Here is a 23627-nt window from a genome sequence, read left to right as displayed (position 1 = left end):
GGGTAGGATTGGGCCTCCGGTAAACTCACTCACTCGGCGAAACACAGCGCAAGCGCTGCTTCACGCCGGTTTTCTGTGGGAACGTGGTATTTCTCCGGACGAGCCGGCCCATTCGTGCCGAAGCATGGCTCTCCCACGTATAAAAAGCTTAACGTATATTTCGTAGTAAGGATTCCAAATAATGCTGTTAAATTCTAAGATGCTTCTAACAAGTGCGTTGAACAATTTAATTTTAGAAGAAGATTGCTTTAGTTCTTTTGAGTTCCTAATTACAAAACCTAGCATTTGGAAACCCCTCTTGACGATGTTATTAATATGTTTATCGAATTTGAGTTGACTATCAATAATGACTCCTAGATCGCGGACTTCATCTACTGGCTTTAGTTCCTGCTTATTTATGTTATATTTATACGAGATAAGGTTTTTTCGATTGCGCGAAAAACATATTTGATAACATTTGCTTATATTTAAAACATTTTATTTCGTACACACCAATCGTATAATCTGTCTATGTCCTCTTGAAGTAATTTTGAGTCTAAATATGTTTTTATAGGTTTCATAACCTTTAAATCGTCAGCAAATAAGTAAAAATCAGAATGAACAAAACAATTACAAATATCATTTATAAATATATTGAAGAGAATTGGCCCCAAGTGTGATCCTTGTGGAACTCCACTGGTAGCAGAAAAGATGTCAGACTTAAAACCGTTTGCCACTACCATGTATAATCGTAATCTATAATCTATATAATATAATAAAATCGTAGGAAAGTCAATGCTGTACATTGAATATTTTTGTACAATAAATAATACTTGGGACGTGATCTACTATACTAACGCGGACGAAGTCGCGGGCAACAGCTAGTGACATAATATTATGTTGCACGATTAGTCTGGTATCAGTTCAGTCCATCAGTCTGAGACTGATAGCCTAGTAAACGAATGATTCTGCTTGGAAAAGTCGAAAGCAGAAATTTTGACTTTGGTACCTTGTTTAGACTAGTTAGGAGATAAACATACAAAAAGTCCTGACCCCTCCGAGGTGAGCCCGATGGAGGGGGGGCAAAGAAGGTCCCGTTTTTTTGTTTTATGCTTACTCATCATAAACGGTGCTTCGTATGAAATTCTCTTGTACTACATAAATATCTCTTTCTCTCAGAGACTTTTAGTATGTTTATCTCCTAACTACTCTAAACAAAGTACCAAAGTTAAAATTTCTGCTTTCGACTTTTCCAAGCAGACCCCCATTTTGGGCATTCGTTTACTAGGCTATGACGCCAGAATGATGACCGTAAAGTATATAATAATAAAATGATCAGTCCGTCAATCAAACGGTTACCCGATCATTCTCCCGTCTGTCTGGATCAGACTGATATACTGAACTGATGCCGGACTAATCGTGTAACATAATACTATATTACATACTAGCTGTTGCCCGCAACTTCGTCCGCGTGAATGTATGTTATTAAAATCGAGATTTAGAAAATTGAACACCCATCTACGACTATTTTAATTGGATCTATATTACACACGAAATTTTTAATTTACATCAAAGACCCAGGAAACTTGAACCTCAGATACTTATCGTTTTGAAAAATCCTTTCTTCGAAGACCGCTTGGAGTGGACAGGGGATGGGGGCCACAGGATAGGGGAAATGAACATATTGTGACGGAGATAGAGGATAGACTATAGAAGACGGGATTTAATGTAGCATCTCTCTCTTTAACCTACCTCTTATTCTCAGATTCATAATCTACAAATAAACCACAATTTCGAGGAGTTTCTTCAATTCCATTACTTATCAAGTCACCGTTTTTAGGGTTCCGTAGCCAAAGGGTAAAAACGACCGGGACCCTATTATACTAAGACTTCGTTGTCTGTCCGTCTGTCTGTCTCCAGGCTGAATCTCAAGAACCGTTATAGCTAGAGTTCTGATTTTTTTACAGATTATGTATATCTGTTGCCGCTATAACAACAAATGCTGAAAACAAAATAAAATCAATATTTAAGGGGCTCCCATACAACAAACATGATTTTTTGGCCTTTCTGCTCGATATCAATAATGACAACAGGCAGGCAGTTGAAATTTTCACATAATCCTTAATTATATGTATACTTTAATAATTATTAATAAAATTAGAATAGAAATAAAATGTAAGGGCTCCCATACAAAAACACAACTTTTGGCCTATTTTTTCTCTATAACGGTATGGAACCCTTCCTGCGCCAGTCCGAGTCGCACTTGGCCGATTTTATTGTAAACATGGTATCAAATTCGGGCAATCTATACAACAAAAAAATAATTTAAAAAATCTGACCACAAAAGTAAACATTAACTCATCCTTTTTTGAAAGTAGGTTATAAAAAAGTATCTAAGATGTTGACCAGGGATGTAAGGTATCATCATGCCAAATTTCATTGAAATCGGTCCAGCGGATTCAGAGATTAGTCTGTACAAACAGACAAACAGACAGAGAAACAAAAATTTCAAAAACAGTTAAAATGTGTTCTATTACTCTTCTACTATGCCCCTGACTCGTTTTTTCAAGTTTATTTTCAATGTACAAAAATTTTACCTCTACGATTTTATTATAAGTATAGATAGATAATAGGTATCTATCTCATCTTATCCCATCGCGTCGTTCCTGCTAAGTTGGGGACGACGCGATGGGATATAGGAGCGAAGAAATAGAGTCGCTATACTCTGCTATTTTGGAGACGCCTCCGTGGTCAAGTGGTTAGGAAATAGAAGCATAGAGCTTGATTTTAGACTTTGAGCCAGCCAGGAGGAGGAAGGTTCTAGGTTAGATTTTCCTGTTGGAAATGATGTTTTTTTTTTATGTTAGAACAGTGTAGGTTCAACACCTGATTGTCTCACAAGATCGTCCATGCATAACTGCATATAAATACTCTTAAGAGGATACAGCAGGGGCTAGAGAAATGAAAAAAAAGTACGTGTAATATCTATAGCTGTTTCCCTTACCTCGAGCCTATACCGCAGAATGCGATAGAGACAACTACATAAAATCAACGATTCGTTGTCCCCTGATTCCTTCTCCAAAACTTAACCGATTTAAGTACTTTTTTCATTAAATATTAAAGAAAGGCTTGAGCTGTGTTCCTATGTTTTATTTTTTTTGTATAATCTAGCCAAATCTGTTTTCTGGATGTTTGAACACAGCGGAAAATCTGGCCATTTTTTTTGGGTTTTTGAACGTTCATATCTTATTTAATAATTCAATTATGAAAAAAAAAGAAAACGTAGGGACATTGTATTAGTGGCCGTAGATATTCAGGAAAAAAAATATAACTCTACTAGTATTATCCAGGGAGGAAACAGGGGACAACGTTTGTATGGAAAAAAGGGCGGTGTGGACTCCTCTTAAGTAGCTGGTCTGGTTTCAATGAAACCGACCGACATAACCAAAACCGGTGTGGAATGTATGTGTATTATACACTATACAATATACATATTATTATAATTTTCTTGCAAGTTATAAGAAAGGAAATAATTCGTTTTTGAAGTTTTATTTAAGATTTTGTCCCAAAATTATTGCGATTTACAAAGGTATCCTATTGGAATGGGGACGGCGGATCAATTTAGCTAAATGAAACGACTCTAAATCTGTCTGATACCGACCTTGCGCAGAACTGGATGTCCTCGCCAGAGAATTGACTTTTGGTCAAATAGAATCGCTCAAATGTCTAGACTTGGCGCTATTAAATTGCAATCCTAGATAGGAGGGAATTGTAAAGAATTTGATAAGGTAGAATGACAACAACAATATGTATACCTACCACAATATGTTGTTGTTATTCTGCCATATTTAGGTTTTTAGGGTTCCTAAGTTCAGTCTCGGAATTGAACCTCTTAATATAGAGTGCAGTTAGGTTTATTTAAAGGCTTTCTACCTTAAAAAAATTTGGTTAATTACATGCCTGTGGGGCTAAAATGGTCGCTTTGGAGAATCATATTATGAATCATAATATGATTCATTTTTTTTAAATCGCAAAATGCAAGTCTGCTTGCAATTTATGTCTAGTAATTCGTACTAATTTGGCATTTGTCAGTTTTGACAATTCATTTGCTGAATTGCTAAATGTGACCATTTTAGCCCCGCTGTATGCGGTTACAAGTCGCTATAAGTTGGTTAGTAAATAGTAATCAAATCAAACTTACGGTAACACGAAAATGCTAGATATTTTACGTTGTTCGTAGATATCGTTATGGCAACCAATAACCATTACACCCTAGTTTAGTAGACATTATAGACAAGTGAACTTATAGGTATGCGCGGCCTATACCTTAGTAAACAACCTATACTAACTTTAAACAGTCTGTACAGTTTTTCTATAGTCTCTAGTTTGTAGCTATCGTGTATGAATTTCGCGTCACGTTGAAATCTGGAGGCATCGCGTGTCGGCTGACGGCTCCATACATCACTTTCTACACTTGCAGCTGGCTCACAGGGTTGTCAACTTTTACTTATCTTTTTATTTGTTATTATTTTTAAAACTGGAATTTTACAGCCATTCCAGTCGATAATAAAAATAAAAATAAAGCAACGATGTACATAATTTATTGTAAATATCATAATTAATGTGTTATTTTAAATATGTAAAGTCGCTTCGGAAACACCAGTGGATTCCCTAGGTTATTAGGTGATAAATATAACGTGAAATGTGATCAAAATGTTTTTAAATATCTACCTAACAGGTTATGTAATAGATACAATTAATAATTATTTTATATTTTAGACAAAGGTTGAAATATATTTTGTTAGATAAATCGAAAACGCAAAAATAAGAGTCGAGACTATTATTAATTTATTATACATATTATCATTATTGTTATAACCAGTTATTAAAGGCCAATAATATGTATAATTATGTAGTTAATGTTAGAATTACATACTACATACGCCCAGTACAATGTTGCAATATCAACCGATCGTTCCAGTGCGATTAACGTTCTATAAAAGGGTAAATTACCTTCTGATTTCACTTACATTAATATAATTTATCCGCCATTGGGCTAACAAAATTTGGTAATCACTAGAATGTACTATCAGAGAAGTTAAGGGCCTGTATTCCCAGAAACGGACGATTTTCAAGATTTAAAAGTGACAGTAGACACAAAACTATAGTAATTTAAATTCTGAAAAAATATATGTGTTAGTTAAGGATCTAACACAGTGGAATTTATATTCCATTACACAATATCATGAACTTCACTCGATAGAAAAAAATCCCAAAGTTACCTCTTCTTTTAACGAAATTTCCATACTATGTCCAAATTATTTGGAATTTTCAGATAATTTTTGCACTGAATTAAAGACAAAGAATATATCTAGGGCGATTCGTTTTTTTTACTCAATTTAAATAATGTATAAAAAAACGGCGATCAAAAAACTATAAAATAGCAGGCGCAAAGGTTCGGCTGCATAGCTAGCACAAGCACGTAGACAAACGAAAGAAACTAAATTTTGACAGTTTTACCGGAAAAACATTGGAGAAAAAGTTTCTTTCGTATCTCGATATCTTTTTTTCGATCGCTTTTGAAAATCTATAAGTCAAGCATGACGAACCGCTTTTGACATTTAGTTTCTTGATTCTTTTTTTTTTATTATGGCACTTGGCTATAAAACCATGGCTAGTGTCGAGTGAATGGCGGCAAATTAAAAAAATCGATGTATAGCAACCCTGTCTATAGCCGGAATTATAGTTTTGATCTACAAACTACGAATAATAAAGTTACTTAGTTTTTATTTTTTTTATAGTTTTATAGCCAAAGTGCCATGATAAAAAAAAGAATCAAGAAACTAAATGTCAAAAAAATAAAATTTGCCGTTGCTATAACGGTTGCTATGGAAAGAGTTTCTTGTCTTTGTCCACTGAAACTCAAGTCGACGGGTGGCGCCATGCTCAGGAAAAAGATATGTAGACATGGGAAAGAAACTGCCATTACTTTCTTCCGAAGAATCGACTGGGCAACGGCGTGCTAGCTATGCTGGTACGCTTTCAGTCACACACTTTGCGCCTGCTATTTTATAGTTTTTTGATCGTCGTTTTTTTATACATCAATTAAATTGAGTAAAAAAAACGAATCGCTCTAGATATATTCTTTGTCTTTAATTCAGTGCAAAAATTATCTGAAAATTCCAAATAATTTGGACATAGTATGGAAATTTCGTTAAAAGAAGAGGTAACTTTGGGATTTTTTTCTATCGAGTGAAGTTCATGATATTGTGTAATGGAATATAAATTCCACTGTGTTAGATCCTTAACTAACACATATATTTTTTTCAGAATTTAAATTACTATATTTTTGTGTCTACTGTCACTTTTAAATCTTGAAAATCGTCCGTTTCTGGGAATACAGGGCCTTAATTCCTAGGCAGATGGCGGACCTAAGTAATTTGGTCGCGTTTAGTCAAAGACAGCCGACAGATCACAGTTAATGAAACAAATTGAATTGGCAAGAATCCGACCAAATGACGTTGGTCTGTCAATTGCCTAGGAATCAATTTCCTCGATGATAGGTAGTAGGTACATATACTACATAGATACTAGATGTTGTCTACAACTTGTTGACCCACATTTAAGGAGACGTTACCTTAACCTTATTTTTCTGCGATCAAAACAATTCTTGAAGGTTTCATCTGGAAAATGTTGTCCAGCCCGTAACATACAGGCCAACAGAGATACTTATTCTGTATCTATTTTATACTTACCTTTCCTAGTGAATGTCTTAATTTGGTACATTTTTGTGTTCGAAAAATAATCGGTTATCTTCATTTTGGCAGCCCTGCTCTTATGCGCTGTCAGCACGTTCCAGAGACACATGCAAAGCGTGCGAAAGTCATCGCATTACATTGTTTTTATTGTGGGTTATACAATTATTTTGCATTGCATTGTAATAACTAATAAGTAAGCATGAAATTCATCGTTCAATCATCAGATTTTTCAGTAAGTTATTTTACTTACATGAATTATTTTTAACTTCAAATAATTAGGTATAAAATAATTAAAAATAACGTAATTAGACGTGCGCAATCCATACTCAGAGAGTTCTTATGTTATCTTAACTTTAATTAATATTTTGACGTGGTTCTACATCTCAATTCTCAACAAATCTTCATTAATTTATCTGCGAAGCCGAATGACAAATAAAAGTTAGGTATTAGTTTAAACTTAATTTTCCCCTCTTATTTCATTATTTTTATGTAGGTACATCTATTATAGACATGGTTTAAAATCGTGGTCCATAAAATAGTCGCTGATTTCAATTTGGTATTGTTGTTTGTTCGGCTGTGGAGTTCTCGGTATGGTCAATAAATAGCGAGGATTTAGTGCGAACGACCCCGGTTAATGCTCTGCCCACTGTTTGTTACGGCCAGCCGATATTTCACGCGGACACCGCTATCAATATCCATGTTTTAGTTCGGTTTTGTGGTATAAAGGGGTGATTCGTCATGAGATGGCATTGATGAACTGTATAAAATGGCGATTGGCGAGAAGTAAGCAAATAACCTTAAGGTAGTTCCGTGAAAGTTAGTATTAGTATCGTAAGGGTCGTAGACTAAGGTTTCCTGAAAACTGAGACAAGGGTTGCTTAGTGTTTAGTCGATTATCAAATTAACGATGTTCTTTTAGTACATATTACGGAAATTGTTATTTAGGACCATCATATTTTACGTTTTTTAATTGAACGTAAATTTAAGTCGTCTTCACTTACGTTTTCCGCCCGTATCCTTTATTTTTGTCTCTTTTTATGAATTCATTAAAAATAATTGTAGTACGTAGGTACTACATGTAACACATTCTATGGAATTTTATAAAATATACATCTTAAGAAATATTATTTGTTTGGCACAATGTACTTTAACAGCTTCTCAATTCTCCAAATAATCTTTGCCAACTAGCTCCAGTTGCTCTCATATTATAATATTATTTCTACTTTACCAGCTTGTACCAGAACGAATCTAATACTGTCAAACGAACCGTTCGGCCCGTACAAGGCCCGACTGGATTACCTTTTAGGATTTCATAACCAAACTCCTTTCGCTTGCACATTACATGTATAAGGATTTATAAATATGTATACGAATAATGACTATTATTACTTAGATAATTTTGTCATATTACCTATACACGTTTGTTTAATATTTTTTTGTAAAGACAAGAGTACTTTGTTACCTAATTCCTATTTTAAAAACGGTAGACCTTACTTTTAAAGTAATAATATCATCTTGACTCTACTAGGCATCATTCGGTTTGTTAAATCTGTAAATATTAGTTTGATATTGAGTGGTGTAACGATATTATATTCGAAAATGAGTCGAAACTCAAAACTTTAATAAGGCTTTATCAATTTTGGATTAACATCTTAGCAGAATCAAAATAGTTTTCTAGAATACCTAACTCTTTAAATGGGAATGTAGGCGGCTCTGTTATGAGAATTGAGAACTTGTCCTGATTGTCTTTGCTTTAAATAGGAAAGTGTAGGTGGCATGAACCAGTAAAAGTCAGGATTAAAAACCTCTGGTTGACGTCTCAAGTTTAACACTATAATAAAACAAACGAGATATTTGTTAAATAGTAAAACAAGAGTTCCTGTTAAGGCTCAGTAGAGCTTTAGTCTCTACTACCACTATGAAATCACTGTCAGTCGGTTATCTACTAAACTTAAGTTGCTGAACCAATTTAGACACTAGAGTCGCGGGAATCTGGTACTTAAAGGCTCGAAAAGTTTCAGTTATAAAAGAAAGTTGTTATTCACAACTGTGGGGCTAAAGTGGTTGCTTTGTAGAATCATATTATGAATCATAATATGATTATTTTTTATAAAATCGCAAAATGGAAGTCTGCTTGCAGTTCATGTATAGTAATTTGTACTAATTTGACATTTGTCAGTTTGACAATTTTGACAATTCATTTGCTGAATAATTGATGAATTGATCGGGAGTAATTGCTAAGTGTGACCATTTTAGCCCCGCTGTTAAGCATTTGTGTATCATCTCACTAAAAACTTCGTATTGAGTTATGAATGCAGTCTGCAGTCAGTCTCAGTGTTCTCATTTAGAACAAGACCTCATTCATAACCCAAGAAAAAAATTATGGGTTAATACACAAATGCTTAACAGCGACTAACTTACCTTACTTCGAAGTTTCCTTATTTTTATTATTGGAAAGGACATAGGTACCATATACCTCCTACCTAGGTTTCAGCTTAACTAGGTTGACCTAATCCTAGATCGTACCAGGAAATAAGAAGTCGCACAAGGCACGCGCTCACAAGAACAGTTTTGAATTGTTAAAGGTGTTGTTATGTAAACACATAGAGGTCAGAAGGTCGACGTTCTGACTAACAAAGATTATGCCGTAGTTTCTGTAGTATAGAGTTATAGACTTGACATACAGACTATGGAGCATAGAGTATAGACTATAGAGTTAGACCAGTGTTTTGAGTTTTCCAAACATTGTTCTGTCATGGCCCGGTAATTTTCACTCTGTCCCTTCGTGAGTCGTGACTCGTGACTCGTGAGTCTCGTGACCCACTGAATACTAAACCTAAGCTGGTTGATGGTACATAATTATTATTATAATAATATTTTGATATCGGCTGTTTAGTTTACGTAGCTATTTGGTAATCTGTGGCTTAGTACAAAGTATCTATAGCTGACGAAACTGACGAAATAAGAATCGCGAATCGCGACCCGGCAAATGGAAAATGCTGCTATAGACTATCTGTGTATTGTTTCAATGAAATCGACCGCAGTCCCCGAAACCTATGCGAGAGGAAGGAGGGAGTTACTAGGTATTTAAATAATTAAATAATTCCGTTATCATAGAACATAAACATTTATACGTGGGAGAGCCATGCTTCGGCACGAATGGGCCGGCTCGACCGGATAAATACCACGTTCTCACAGAAAACCGGCGTGAAACAGCGCTTGCGCTGTGTTTCGCCGAGTGAGTGAGTTTACCGGAGGCCCAATCCCCTAACCCCTACCCCATTCCCTTCCCTACCCTCAACTTTTCCCTTCCCTTCCCTTCCCTACCCTCCCCTATTACCCTATTCCCTCTTAAAAGGCCGGCACCGCACTTGCAGCTCTTCTGATGCTGCGAGTGTCCATGGGCGACGGAAGTTGCTTTCCATCAGGTGACCCGTTTGCTCGTCTGCCCACTTACTTCATTAAAAAAAAAAAATATTCCAATAAAAAATTGCAAAAACAGACAAAGAAAGACAAGTAACGGAATTTTTTACAACTGTCCGCAATGAGTAATGTGCTAATATGGCATAACAAATTGCCATTTTATTTATTAATATTGACCGAAATTAGTAGTCCTGTTAGTTAAGTTTTATTTGTGTCGACTGCCGTATTATATTAATAAAGGCTACTCGATTATTTATCGCTGTTAACAAGACCTATTTTAATTTACCAAGATAATATTAAAGTTTATTGGAAAAAATTTAAGGTAAGTACCCTATATTTAAACATATTATAACAATATATAACAGAGCTACTAAGTATCTATAATAATCTAGATATTTGATCAATTCAATCAATACAAGTCTAGGTGCTAATAAACAATAATGACATTATCTAATATATAAAAATAAGTCGGGTTTTCCTTCCTGACGCTATAACTCTAGAACGCACGAACCGATTTCCACGGTTTTGCATTCGTTGCAAAGGTCTCGGGCTCCGTGAGGTCTATAGAAAAAAAATCAGAAAAAAGAAAAAAGCAGGAAAACAGCGAAAATCATTTTATGGCAAAACAACGTTTGCCGGGACAGCTAGTAATATAATATATATCCGCTTTAAAAATAATGACTAGTTAAGGTTTTTAATATTATCTTAGTATAATGATCTCAATAATGGTGACTTTCGGATCCTCGCGGCAAGAGACCGCGGCCGACAAAAATTCAAATAAAATGCCACTTTTTTTTTTTATTAAATAAGGGGGCAAACGAGCAAACGGGTCACCTGATGGAAAGCAACTTCCGTCGCCCATGGACACTCGCAGCATCAGAAGAGCTGCAGGTGCGTTGCCGGCCTTTTAAGAGGGAATATGGGTAATAGGGGAGGGTAGGGAAGAGAATAGGGGAGGGTAGGGGAGGATAGGGAAGGGAATAGGGGAAGGTAGGGGATTAGGCCTCCGGTAAACTCACTCACTCGGCGAAACACAGCGCAAGCGCTGTTTCACGCCGGTTTTCTGTGAGCCCGTGGTATTTCTCCGGTCGAGCCGGCCCATTCGTGCCGAAGCATGGCTCTCCCACGTCAAACTACTTTATGAAGTACCTGCAGGCCTAATAGGTTTTATTGGTAAATTAAAGTCAAGTAATCAATAAAGGTACAAGTTGGAACCGAGCGACACGCGACAACTGCAGACGACGTGTCGTCGCGTCTACTGGTTTCTATACATATTTCTATAAGTAGGTGTCGCTAGCTTGGTGTCGCTAGCCGCGGAGGGTATTTCATAGAAATACATACAAACCAGTATTTTAGCGACGACACGTCGCGGTCGTCTGCAGTTGTCGCGTGTCGCTCGGTTCCAACTAGCACCCTTAATTCATCAAGCCCCATACGCTTACCGGTGAACGAGACACAATAGAATATCTACACGTCGTCGTATCTTTTCCCACGATCGACGGGTTAAATGTCTGTGAGCACAGGCGTTAAGAGGATACCACAGCGGCTAGAGAAATGAAAAAAAAGTACGTGTAATATCTATAGCTGTCTCCCTTACCTCAAGCCTATACCGCAGAACGCGATAGAGACAACTGCAGAAAATCCAGAAAATCAACGATTCGTTGTACCCTGATTCCTTCTCCAAAACTTAACCGATTTAAGTACTTTTTTCATTAAAGATTAAAAAAAGGCTTGAGCTGTGTTCCTATGTTTTGCTTTTTTTGTATAATCTATCCAAATCTGTTTTCTGGACGTTTGAACACAGTGGAAAATCTGGCCATTTTTTTGGGTTTTTGAACGTTCATATCTTATTTAATAATTAAATTATGAAAAAAAAGAAAACATAGGGACATTGTATTAGTGGCCGTAGATATTCAGGAAAAAAATTATAACTCTACTAGCATTATCCAGGGAGGAAACAGGGGACAACGTTTGTATGGAAAAAATGGCGGTGTGGAATCCTCTTAAAGTCGAGGAGTGACGAGTCTGTCTCACACAGTCCTCGACGTAAACAGCACACCTCGTACACTGGTGGTTTAAGCTCACCGTGATCGCAATACTAATACCACTAATACGAGATAAGCCGGTAACGTTTGTCTGTTGTTGTTCTACACTACTGCCTTGATAATGACTCACCTTCGTGTTTCATGCGACCCTGGTAGATCGATTTTCTTTGTCTTTGTTTCCTTTGGGTATTTCCCACTACGCTGGACTTAAGAGCTTAAAGAGCGCTTTCAAGAAACTTCCAAATCCCAACAGAGAGGAACGTAGGATCATTAATGGGAAGACTTGAATCTGCAATCTAAAACACTGTCCTTATAACTGTTATAACTTATAGCTCAGTCAACAAAGTAGTTGTAGAATGCGTGAGCGGGAACCTAAGCAATTTCTGCAGAAACTTATTCAGGGTGATTAGGGACAAAACATACAAAAAGTCCTGACGTCTAGGAGGTGAGCCGGAGGGAAAGGGGGGCGACAAAGGTCTCAATTTTTGGTTTTTCGCCAATAACTAAAAAAAATCGGCCAAGTGCGAGTCGGACTCGCGCACGAAGGCTTCCGTAGGTACCGATACAGAGCAAAAATAGGCTAAAAATTGTGTTTTTTGTATCCCATACAAAAATTTGGAAAAACTGTATAGAATCAAATTTATAGAGAATTTAATATTAGCTTTAATTTCATCATAGAATATTTTTTGCTACAACGCATAGTCTTTAGGGTTCCGTACCCAAAGGGTAAAAACGGGACCGGCTCACCTCCTAGATGTCATGACTTTTAGTATGTTTTGTCCCTAATTAGTAATCACCCTGAATAAGTTCCAGCAGAAATCGCTTCGGTTCCCGCTCACGCACTCTAATATACCCTCGTTTGAGTCATTCGTTAACCGGACTATTGAGTATAACTGCTCAAGTGCAGTTGTCGTTATCTATCCTGCGACTTTTCCAATGTATCAGAAAAAGACAAGAAGACCTGTGGAGTTCACTAGTAATTTCTGTATCTTATAGTTGCCCCGGATTATAGGACTCATGGGTCTCCTAAGAAAGTCCCAACAGCGAGGAAAGAAGTCGCACGATGGTGAGACTCGAATCTACGACCTAACATTAACGGTTGAATATATTGCGGTAACCGCAGACCCATCAAAGCCTCTCCGGTACTGGATAACCGCAGGTTGTAGGGCGACTGCGGTGTGGAGGTCGCGGAGGAGTAACGGGACCGCATATTACCATTGCGGACGGTAATGCAATATGCAGAAACCTTATGTGGTGGGGATAGATTTACACAAAAACAATAAGCAATTCAATGAACTGTGACTTAGTACAAAGTCGTAATCGTTTGCCTAAAATTGTTTTTTTTTTTGGTGTAATTGAAATATATATTAATTTGTCAGTAGACCACAGAACAACCACCAGTAGAAACTCGATTATCCGGCCTCGATTATACAGATTCGCGATTTTCCGAACTGCAACCGGAAAATGTAATATATCTCTTAATAATTCTTCTGTAAAATTATGTGTTTGGCGTTACGACCTTCTACTTCTACGGCGTTCGCTGTCGTTTCACCATAATATTTCTAGAAATAAATAAGAAGTACTTAGCACGTGGTTACTGTTATGGCTATACTTAGAAGTATTTATAACATTCCAGAATTATAATATAAAGGTTCTTCCGGCCATTGTTTGATTAATAATATTAATGCATCGACATTGGTGCTCATCTTGAGAATAACTTAGAGACTTCTGTTTAAAGGCATAAGATGGTTAGGAGTTTAGGCATATCGGTATGTAACATAGGTTTGATTGTGTAACATCGGTTACTAAAAATCGTTAACCATCAGAAATATTTGCAATTTTAGGACAATATAAAATATCTAAGCTGATTTCTTGAAGCCGAATCGCACCAATCCGACTCAAAGTCAACCCTGTATTAAAATATATTGGCTTTTATTTCTTAAATATATCAAGAACGAGAGGAACAACGTAATAGTTAACGCAGGTAGCGTTAAACTCAAGTTTACTGCTACTTTCTTAAAACCCAAAATAGCGCAAATGGACCTAACACTGCCTATGCGGAAGAATAGGCAAAGTGACTGATGGATAAAGATTCCGAGATGGATTATGATAAAGATTCCGAAGGATAAAGATTCCGAGATTGATAAAGAGTATATCAGTGTTTACATAAAATCCGTCAGAATTACTATCCTTAAGCATTTTTATTATGACTGCGATTATACTCTGCAGATGTAAGTAAGACCGTTTGATAGCTAGCCATTATTATTAAGTACTCATTAGCCGCCATATGGGCCAATATATTATCTCGTCAATAATAATGTCGACGACAGAAAACATCGTAACATTGGCACTAATGCGATTCAGATTGTGCCATTATTCTTAGCTTGGATATTATCTTCAGGAAAACTGTATAATACAGTGTGACGTCATTAGAACAGCTGGTGGAGTCTTTAGCGGTGTAGCGTCGTTTTACGTCAGCCGACGGTAATTCTTGCGTAGGAATTACAGGTGTCTCATCCGACCGCGATGTTGAGGTTATTATTAGCCCTAGATACAGTCTTATATACTAACTGGCCTAGAAGGTATAAATATATTGAAAAATTTATCTTGTTGACGACGCTATCTAGTCTGATTCTTGAACGATTATTCGGAATTGCGAATGCACGCCTCGGACCGACGTTACTCGTTGAATTATTCATCATGGTAGTTATTTTAAATGGCTTCTTCTGGCACGCCATCTAAATAAAACTAGTTTTTCCAGTAACAGATGCGACAATTTCCGTATTGTAGTCTGGTTAATGGGTCTGCTAGTATTGAAAAGACTCCAAAAGTAGAAGAATAATATCGCTTTCTAGATACTAAGTCTCTTAAAGAACAAAACCACTTTAAATTATAATATACAACAGGCTGCACAATCTTTCTGTTTCTAAATAATGGTCGATTTTATTTGAATTCAATGACCGTTCAAGCCATTCTGTTTGCAATATTAATTATCTGTGGGGACTTTGACAGTGACGTTATATTTTTTTATTTTCCTCTTACAGGGCGAGGTGCTCGACTGTCCGCTATGCCTGTCGGCGTTCAGCTCGGCGAGCCTGGTGCGGCTGGCGTGGTGCTCCCACCGGTGCTGCGAGCAGTGCCTCCGCCAGTACCTCGCCATTGAGATCTACGAGGCGCGTATGCCAGTCAACTGTCCTGTGTGCCACGAGAGCATGCATCCCTCCGGTGAGTGTCGACTCTGCATGTTTTTTTTTAATGGGAGGCACTTAGTGCATAGTGTAACCTTTTTTTAACGAAAAGTTTGGAATTTAGAAAAAGGAATTTCAAGACTGATCACGAAAAATACATATTATTTACAAAATAATGGAAATGAAGATAAGTAATAACTAATGAAATCCTCTGGATGCTATTCTATGACAGAACAAGGAGCTCTTTGAGTGCTAAGAATAAAGGTAGAGACTTAAGAGTGTATCGGAGATGATTCAGAATGTCACCTAATGTTTTCGACTGCGAAGGAAAGTTATGAGTTAGTTGATTCAGTTGTTGCCTCTTCGTTGCATTTCTTTGTTTTCACGTGTTATTTTAAGTTCAAAATAAATTGTCTATGTGAAACTCTATCGGGTATTTAACATGAAAACCTAGACTGCGACAGGACATCCTCGCAGGGTTTGTAAGATAATATCTGGCTAATATAATATGCTCGAGAGTCGAGCCTCAAGGCGGACCTACTCGTCCACGTCAGTATTTTGATATTTCGCGCCGTTGCATTTGCATAATTATATGCCCGTGTGTAGAAACACATGCGAAGTGTACAACAGAATATTCTCCATTAATTATCCTTTTACTATCGATACAGATTGTACAGTGTGTCACGCGATCGTTAATAGGAAATTAATAATTGCACAACTCAATGTGGCTCGATGCGCGTGTTGAAAATTGAAATCGATCGAGTTGTAGAATTAATCCACTGTAAACTTCGTCCTTCGACCATGTAATGGGAACTATAACCTGCCACTAGGGAATGTTCTTTTCGAATATTTTAAAGAAATATATTCGAATAATAACATTCCCTCCCTACCTGCCACATAGCAACTCGACCCCTTATAAAATATGGTTTTAGCTTGGTAGAGCATCATCTCCGCCTACTCACTCAGCCAAGCTCAGTCGAATAACCGAACTTATACATTACTGTAAAACTTATTTGTTCTTTGACCATATTCAAATTCCATGCCAATTAGAACGCAAATCGTCCCTTGATAAGAGTAAAGAGACGTTTAGCTTCGTAGAGCATCATCTTTTTTTAAATCACTTTAACGACAAAATGTTACCACAATAGACAACGACAGTTACTGTCTAAACTCAACATGCCGAAGTTCCGCGGCGGAAGTTTGGCATGATTACGTCAGCAATGTCAAACGCATACAATATAACGCGACTGAACTTCGGCATGGTGTGTCATCGGTAATTTAAAATGCATTGCAGGCGGAATCATGCCGAACTTCCGCCGCGGAACTTCGGCATGGTGTGTTTAGAGTTTAGATACATATAAGTATCTAAACTCTAAACGTGAAATAATAAGTGTCTATCGTGAATCGTGATGTTTACTTTTACTGTTCAATTTAACAAAGTTCTACAAAGCCAACACTAGCCCCATTTCCTATAGTATCTTGACATCTGAGTCTATTTTGAATCAATCACAATAAATGTTCCTCTTATCTGTACAGGAATTCTGTCGTGGGCGGAGGCCCTTAATTTGTCATGGCCGCCTTGATCCAGCGATAAACTTTGTGGTCGTATTCAAACTAAAAGCCGATTGAGTTTGATACATGGTATACTAGATGACGATTGATTCGTTGCGTTGCATGGAAAAACGATTATCTTGTAGAAACCGTACATTTTTCCGCAACGAAAAGTATTTCCATCTCTCAAAGTATGTCCATACCGAAATTCACATTAATCTGTTTAACCGTTTAAGTGTGAAGAGGCAACAGACAGACAGACAATTACACACTTTCGCAATTATTATAATATTATCTAATTATGATATGGTAATATTATAATAATTAAAATTATTGCGGGTATGTGGTATAGGGTTATCGATCATGTCACAGGAAAAATCCGTACAAGTAGTGTAGGTCATGGGTTGTGTCGGCTGTTCATATTATGTCAGCCCACATTGTCGCCGAGGACGCAGCATTGAATGCCGAGTGTCGAGGCTGATATTATAATAATCGATTAGCCATGTGGTTATATTGTTATACTGTTAAGGAAGCTTTAAAAATTGAAGGTAGGCACCAAATAAATGATAGTCGTAACAGCTGCTTCTGCTGTCAGCTTGAAGCTTTGGGAACATTACAATATTAAAAAAATCTAATAAAATAAATGAGATTAAAATATTATTCTCTCACTCCAAAGTTGTGTATCTCGAAGTATATATAAATAATTAATCTATCTTTGAAGCGAAATTAAGAGAATATAGAGCAGATATAAAAAAAGAAAGTCTACTGAGCTATAGCCTATATCTAAAAATAGCTGAACTGGCTAAAGAAACTAAGAAACTCCACCATGACGGGTAAATTATAGTCTGACAAATTGATTGTTGATAATGGAAAAACGAGATAAAGTTTAAGATCAAGGGCAATTAACCTCAACGAATGATGGAACGGCATTTCATCGCGTTAGTCATCCTCTGTGACACCCATTACACGCATTATGTGATCATCTGTTTGCGGCACATGTTTATAAACAATGATGGGTGCTATTAATCGCAATCTTACGAGTAATCTTATTACGATTACGATTCCACGATGGAACTTTTTGGGCTAGCCCATTGTTAAAGAAGCTTCGAGCTTAAAATTTATAAATAGCTAGCTGGACTTACCAGCAGCCTTAGCATGAGCTGAGTAGAAATGCGAAAGAATGAAAATCCTGCCAGATTTTAGGGACAGATCTTCTTAGCCAATCTGTCAATTTTTTCTATTCTTCTGTGATAAAAATTCCTCTCTATAATGTCCACGCTAAGTATGGAAAACGTTTTGCAAAACGTACATAATATTAGATCAAAGAAGACCACTTCAAGGAGTGTGTTAGGCAACAAATTTGTGTAAATTTTCGACCGTTTGACTCATTTTAACTTTCAAATGTGTAGTTGCGTACTCTCCCGGAATAATACCAAAAACCCAGGAACCTTACTTAGAAAACAATGTTATTCTAAACAAATAAACCGTTACAGATAGCTTATAAGTTATAAGTCATGGGGTTTACCGGTATCGACCACGGCGCGTTCTGAAGGGTACACCAACCTGCATTTACAATTCCCTTGCGGTTTTCCTGCTTGGTTCCCAGAAAAAATATTTATATCCTTATGCATTATCAAAACCGGTCTATGTCTGAACCGTATTTTATGGTTTTCTGTACAGATCACGGGGTAGTCCATTGGTTCATTCGCTTGTATCCTGTATTGTAGATGTAACTGTAACCAACCATGTAAAGTGGATTTATAATTGCAACACCACCAAGTAATTGAAAACACATGTTTCAATTATGTACTTTAAATTACAAGCTGGGGCGGTTCTTCTTTGGATTTGAATGAGGAATGACCATCTTCATAATATCCTACAGTCTGAAGTGAAATCAATAGGAATAGTGTTATCAGTTTTAGGCAACCCATTATTATGCAGTATGATTCTGTATACTTATTGGTGATAATGTTGTGTTACAGACGTCAGGCGGATAGTGGACAACCCAGCGCTGTACGACAAGTATGAGGAGTTCTCCGTGCGGCGCGCGCTCGCCGCCGACCCCGACACGCGCTGGTGCCCCGCCCCCGACTGCAGGTACACGCACGCACGCACGTTGATACGCACATACGTAGTACGCAATGCCAGTTTTAGCACTAGAGCGCCCTGGGCATTTTTTTTTACTACTGTACTGATAGTGCTAAGAGGGGCACTCCCTTTTTGTTTGCCTTTGGCGCCCCTTTTTATCCGGCGCCCTGGGCGGTCGCCAAGCGTCGCCCCCCTCCTAACGCCGCTAATGGTAGTGACTGCGTATGTACGCAGTAAGCACTCAGAGCTCAGACACATAATCACGTGCCACACAGTAAAAAAAAAACACTGATGATTTCAATCATCTTTGTTTTTATAGACATTGACTTGCGCATTGCGATGTATGAATCACATAAAAACAAATTATTTTATTATACACTGCGAATACTACTACTGCGAATCACGCCAATCTAAATTCTAATTCCATTCTAAGTATGCGCTTTAATTGGACTTGATTAGAATTTTTTAATTAGAAAAGTGCAATAAATAACAGACTTAAGACACAAAGTCTAGTCTTGTTCTTAATGCTTTTAATTGAAAGTTAATGTACAATTAACGAAATTAAGACGGGCTAGATGTAGTTTTAACCGTTCCTAATTCGCTAAATTAATGACTGAGTCATCCTACATTGTCAAAAGACAAAAGTAGTATAATTTAGTAGTCCATTGAAATAAGAGTTGTAAAGACATCAAGCAGCTGCATAACATTTCAGTGTAAGTTTAGGTTAAGACATATAGGACAAGTTTATTTAAGAAATTATAAATAAGATTAACTTGTTCTCTATACCATTTCAGTACCTTGATTTAAAGATTTATTTTATTTTATTTATTTTATTTGGAAAACTTACAGCTACTTAAAAATAACTATAACAAATATTACTATAAAGCTAAGAGCCAATTACAAGTTTCCACTAATAGTTTAAAGATAAAAAGATTTTATACGTGGGAGAGCCATGCTTCGGCACGAATGGGCCGGCTCGACCGGATATATATTTATTTTTTTATGAAATAAGGGGGCAAACGAGCAAACGGGTCACCTGATGGAAAGCAACTTCCGTCGCCCATGGACACTCGCAGCATCAGAAGAGCTGCAAGTGCGTTGCCGGCCTTTTAAGAGGGAATAGGGTAATAGGGGAGGGTAGGGCTAGGGAAGGGAAGGGAATAGTTGAGGGGTCCTGCCAAGTAACTGTGTTCAGATAGGTACAAATAGCTTCAAAATTTCCTAGTCTGTAAATGTACTTTAATCTTTTATTTGTCTTCAATGCATCGATATAATCACATATAAGATCAAAACGTAGAGAGTGATGATGTGGAATATCTTCTGGTACCAGAGGATCGTCACAAGCATCGACTGTAAATCCGTTATTAGAAAATATTAAGTCCAAGAATCGATTGTTGTAATTACGAACTTGACTACGTTGAGCGAGGTTGCACTGTGCCAGAGTATCAATAAAGCCGATATGAGTCCTAGAGAGGGATACGCTATCGGATGTATAGTGATTACCCTGGGGATGCCAATCAATAAATGGTAGATTGAAATCACACATGATTATAAATACATCATTAGGATGTGAGTTAATCACGTTAAATAGATTATTGGAAAAATTTTCAAGTTGTACACTAGAACTGTTTCCACAATTTTGATTGCAAAGATACAGAGTGCAGAAGTGTATTTTGTTGGTCGATCTATCCTTCGATGAAACAGTTACCCAGACATCCTCTGCAGACGTGTGCCACTCGGGACGACCCATTGCTGATAAATCACGTCGAATTGCCAAAAGAACACCTCCTCCAAGTGATTGGTTTGTTGAACTGTAGTCTCTGTCGCGCCGCCAAGCGATATATCTATCATTAAATAGCTCCTGATCATTAATACCGTTAATTAGCCAGATTTCGGTAATAGATATTACATCATATGAGTTTAAGTATACATTTCTCTTAAAAATATCGGTCTTAGTACGTAGTCCTCGGGCATTTTGGAATAAAACAGTCAATTTAGAATCCATTTATGTAACTGTAAAAAGAACAACTCAATAACAGCTGGGTAGGCAAATTATAACTTTTACGATCATAGCATAATTTATAATGAAGTTGTAATAAATAAATAAACTCTGATGTGTAAATATTATAATTCTATAAAAAATGGAAAAAGATAACTTAAAAGTCATTTTGTAAACAAACAACTTCACTGGTAGAAGGGATTGCTTGTTACATTTCTATTACTACTTTCTTCGCTACCTCCTACAATACATATTTAAAATGGTTATGGGATATGTGTTCTAACTTCTATTACTCTTCTAACATGCCCCTGACTCGTTTTTTCAAGTTTATTTTCAATGTACAAAAATGTTACCTCTACGATTTTATTATAAGTATACATAACAAACATAATCTGTAAATACAAATTATATTTGTCATTATAAAGTGCCTGATCTTTCGGATTCGAATATAGAACATCTTTCTGACTCTTTTCTGATCTTTTTAACCCCCGACCAAAAAGAGGGGTGTTATAATAATGAGGGTAAGTTCGGACACAGGGTAAGTCCGGATAATTCAATTTAACGCTAAATTAAATATTTTGTTCGCCAGATACTACAGTTTGCGGTTACAGTGCAGTATGGCGTATATGCCCGTAGCGTCAGGCAATAAAAAACACTGACTAATTTAGTGATAAGTTGAATTATCCGGACTTACCCTGTGTCCGAACTTACCAGTAACCCTGATTAACCTTATATACTTGTTACTGTTCAGTTTCGCGGTTGTGGCTACGGGGTGCGCGTCGTGCCCGAAGCTGGTGTGCCTCGCACCGGGGTGCGGGTGGTCGTTCTGCTACCACTGCAAGGCGCCCTGGCACCCCACGCAGACCTGCGACGCCGCGCGACGGTCGCGGCAGCCGCCGCCGCGCGCCACACCGCCACAGACCGATATGGACTCCGGTATGAGATATACCTTGTTGAGTATGGTAAAAGTAAAGTGCAGCAAACAATCAGTAAACTACTGTTGGGATGGGTGCTGATCGCTGAGATAAAGCACTCGACGACTCGTTAAACATTGACCATTTTATAATGAAGGTATTAGGGTAGGGCTTTGGCCTCACAACGGTCATTAAATGTTTGGTGTCAATCAAAAACGCTGGTGAAAAGAAAAAACTTTAGTCAAAAAACCCAGAATCCGGGCATATATAAGTTAAAACGAATGCAACATCAATAAACCACCTTATGTGTCTACATTCTTTAGTTATATATTTTTGGTCCTGGACGTAAACAACAATGTGTTTTTTCCGTCATTCACTTTAATCTTATATTCTCTCGCAGGTGAGGTGAAGCCGTGTCCGCGGTGCTCGGTGCTGATAGTGAAGGTGGAGGACGGGTCGTGCAACCACATGGTGTGCTGCGTCTGCGGCGCCGAGTTCTGCTGGCTCTGCATGAAGGAGGTCTCCGACCTGCACTACCTCAGGTACATATTAGGACCGGCGACAAGCCTTCTTTTTTTTGACTTTAAAGGGAAAGGTTTCTCAATTCGACGGTATACATATAATATGTTTTTTTTTATTTATTTTATTTTTGGAAAGAACATAATATTTCAGGGTTTTTTTGTTAAAGATTTTCTTATAATGTGTGGAGATAATATTGGGATATTAAAATTGATATGTTATATTGTGCAGTCCGAGCGGGTGCACGTTCTGGGGCAAGAAGCCGTGGTCGCGCAAGAAGAAGCTGCTGTGGCAGCTGGGCACGCTGGCGGGCGCGCCGCTCGGCATCGCCGTGGTGGCGGGCGTCGCGCTGCCCGCGCTGCTGGTGGGGCTGCCGCTGTGGGCGGGCCGGCGCGCGCACCGCCGCCTGCGCCGCGCTCCGCCCGCGCGCCGCCGCGCCGCCGTCGCAGCCGCCGTCGCCGCCGCGCTCGTCGTGTCCCCCCTCGTCGCCGGCCTCGCCGTCGGTATCGGCGTGCCCATCCTGCTGTTCTACGTGTACGGCGTGGTGCCGGTGTCGCTGTGCCGCGCGGGGGGCTGCGCCGCCGCCCCGCGCGAGCCCCCCGACCCCCGCGAGCCCCCCGACGGCCCCGACCCGCCCGACGCGCCCGACCTCGACGCCGCCTCGCGTCGCCTCGAGCCCAGCATAGGTTTGTGACATTTAATCAAAACTACAAATTAGAGCGCTCACAGACGAACGGCACGTGTCGGCGGCACGCGTCGATGGCAGACGACGCCACGTGTCGGCGGCAGTCGGCGGCACGTGTCGGCGGCAGTTGACGGCAGCTGTCGACAGTTTATCACGCTTGCAGTTGTGATGTTATGCGTAAAGGTAAGCGTCCACATGTCGGTATCGTACGCAACGGACGTCTGGCTGCAAACGGATAATTTTTTTACAGTGCGTCCACTGTATCGGCAGCGTACGATTTACCTACTAGCCAGTATGTTTATCTTCAAATTAGTCCAAACAAAGTTCCTAAGTCGAAATGTCTGCTTTCGACTTTTCCATCCACACCTCCCTTTTGAGCATTCATTTACTAGGCTAGTCGGTAATCCGTGCGCTGCCGATTCAGCGGATGTACTGGGAAAAAAATATCTGTTTAATGCAAGACGTTCGTTGCGTACGA

The 23627-nt window shown here is 38.3% G+C and overlaps 1 protein-coding gene across 1 annotated transcript in view; it reads left to right on the top strand.

The window, feature by feature from the left end:
• LOC121740576 (E3 ubiquitin-protein ligase RNF19B-like) overlaps nt 1–23627 on the top strand; it is an 85421-nt gene that overhangs the window by 60273 nt on the left and 1521 nt on the right. Inside the window, exons 3-7 of the mRNA XM_042133311.1 lie at nt 15250–15430; nt 18927–19041; nt 21783–21967; nt 22346–22487; nt 22696–23150. Of these exons, the coding sequence (XP_041989245.1) occupies nt 15250–15430; nt 18927–19041; nt 21783–21967; nt 22346–22487; nt 22696–23150 (1078 nt within the window). The remainder of the gene's footprint in view (nt 1–15249; nt 15431–18926; nt 19042–21782; nt 21968–22345; nt 22488–22695; nt 23151–23627) is intronic.

Source organism: Aricia agestis, chromosome 3 (genome assembly GCF_905147365.1).
Source record: "Aricia agestis chromosome 3, ilAriAges1.1, whole genome shotgun sequence".
In the NCBI taxonomy this organism is placed as follows: domain Eukaryota; kingdom Metazoa; phylum Arthropoda; class Insecta; order Lepidoptera; family Lycaenidae; genus Aricia; species Aricia agestis.
The sequence above is the reverse complement of the archived record's forward strand: the minus strand, read 5'-3'. Positions and strand labels throughout refer to the sequence as shown.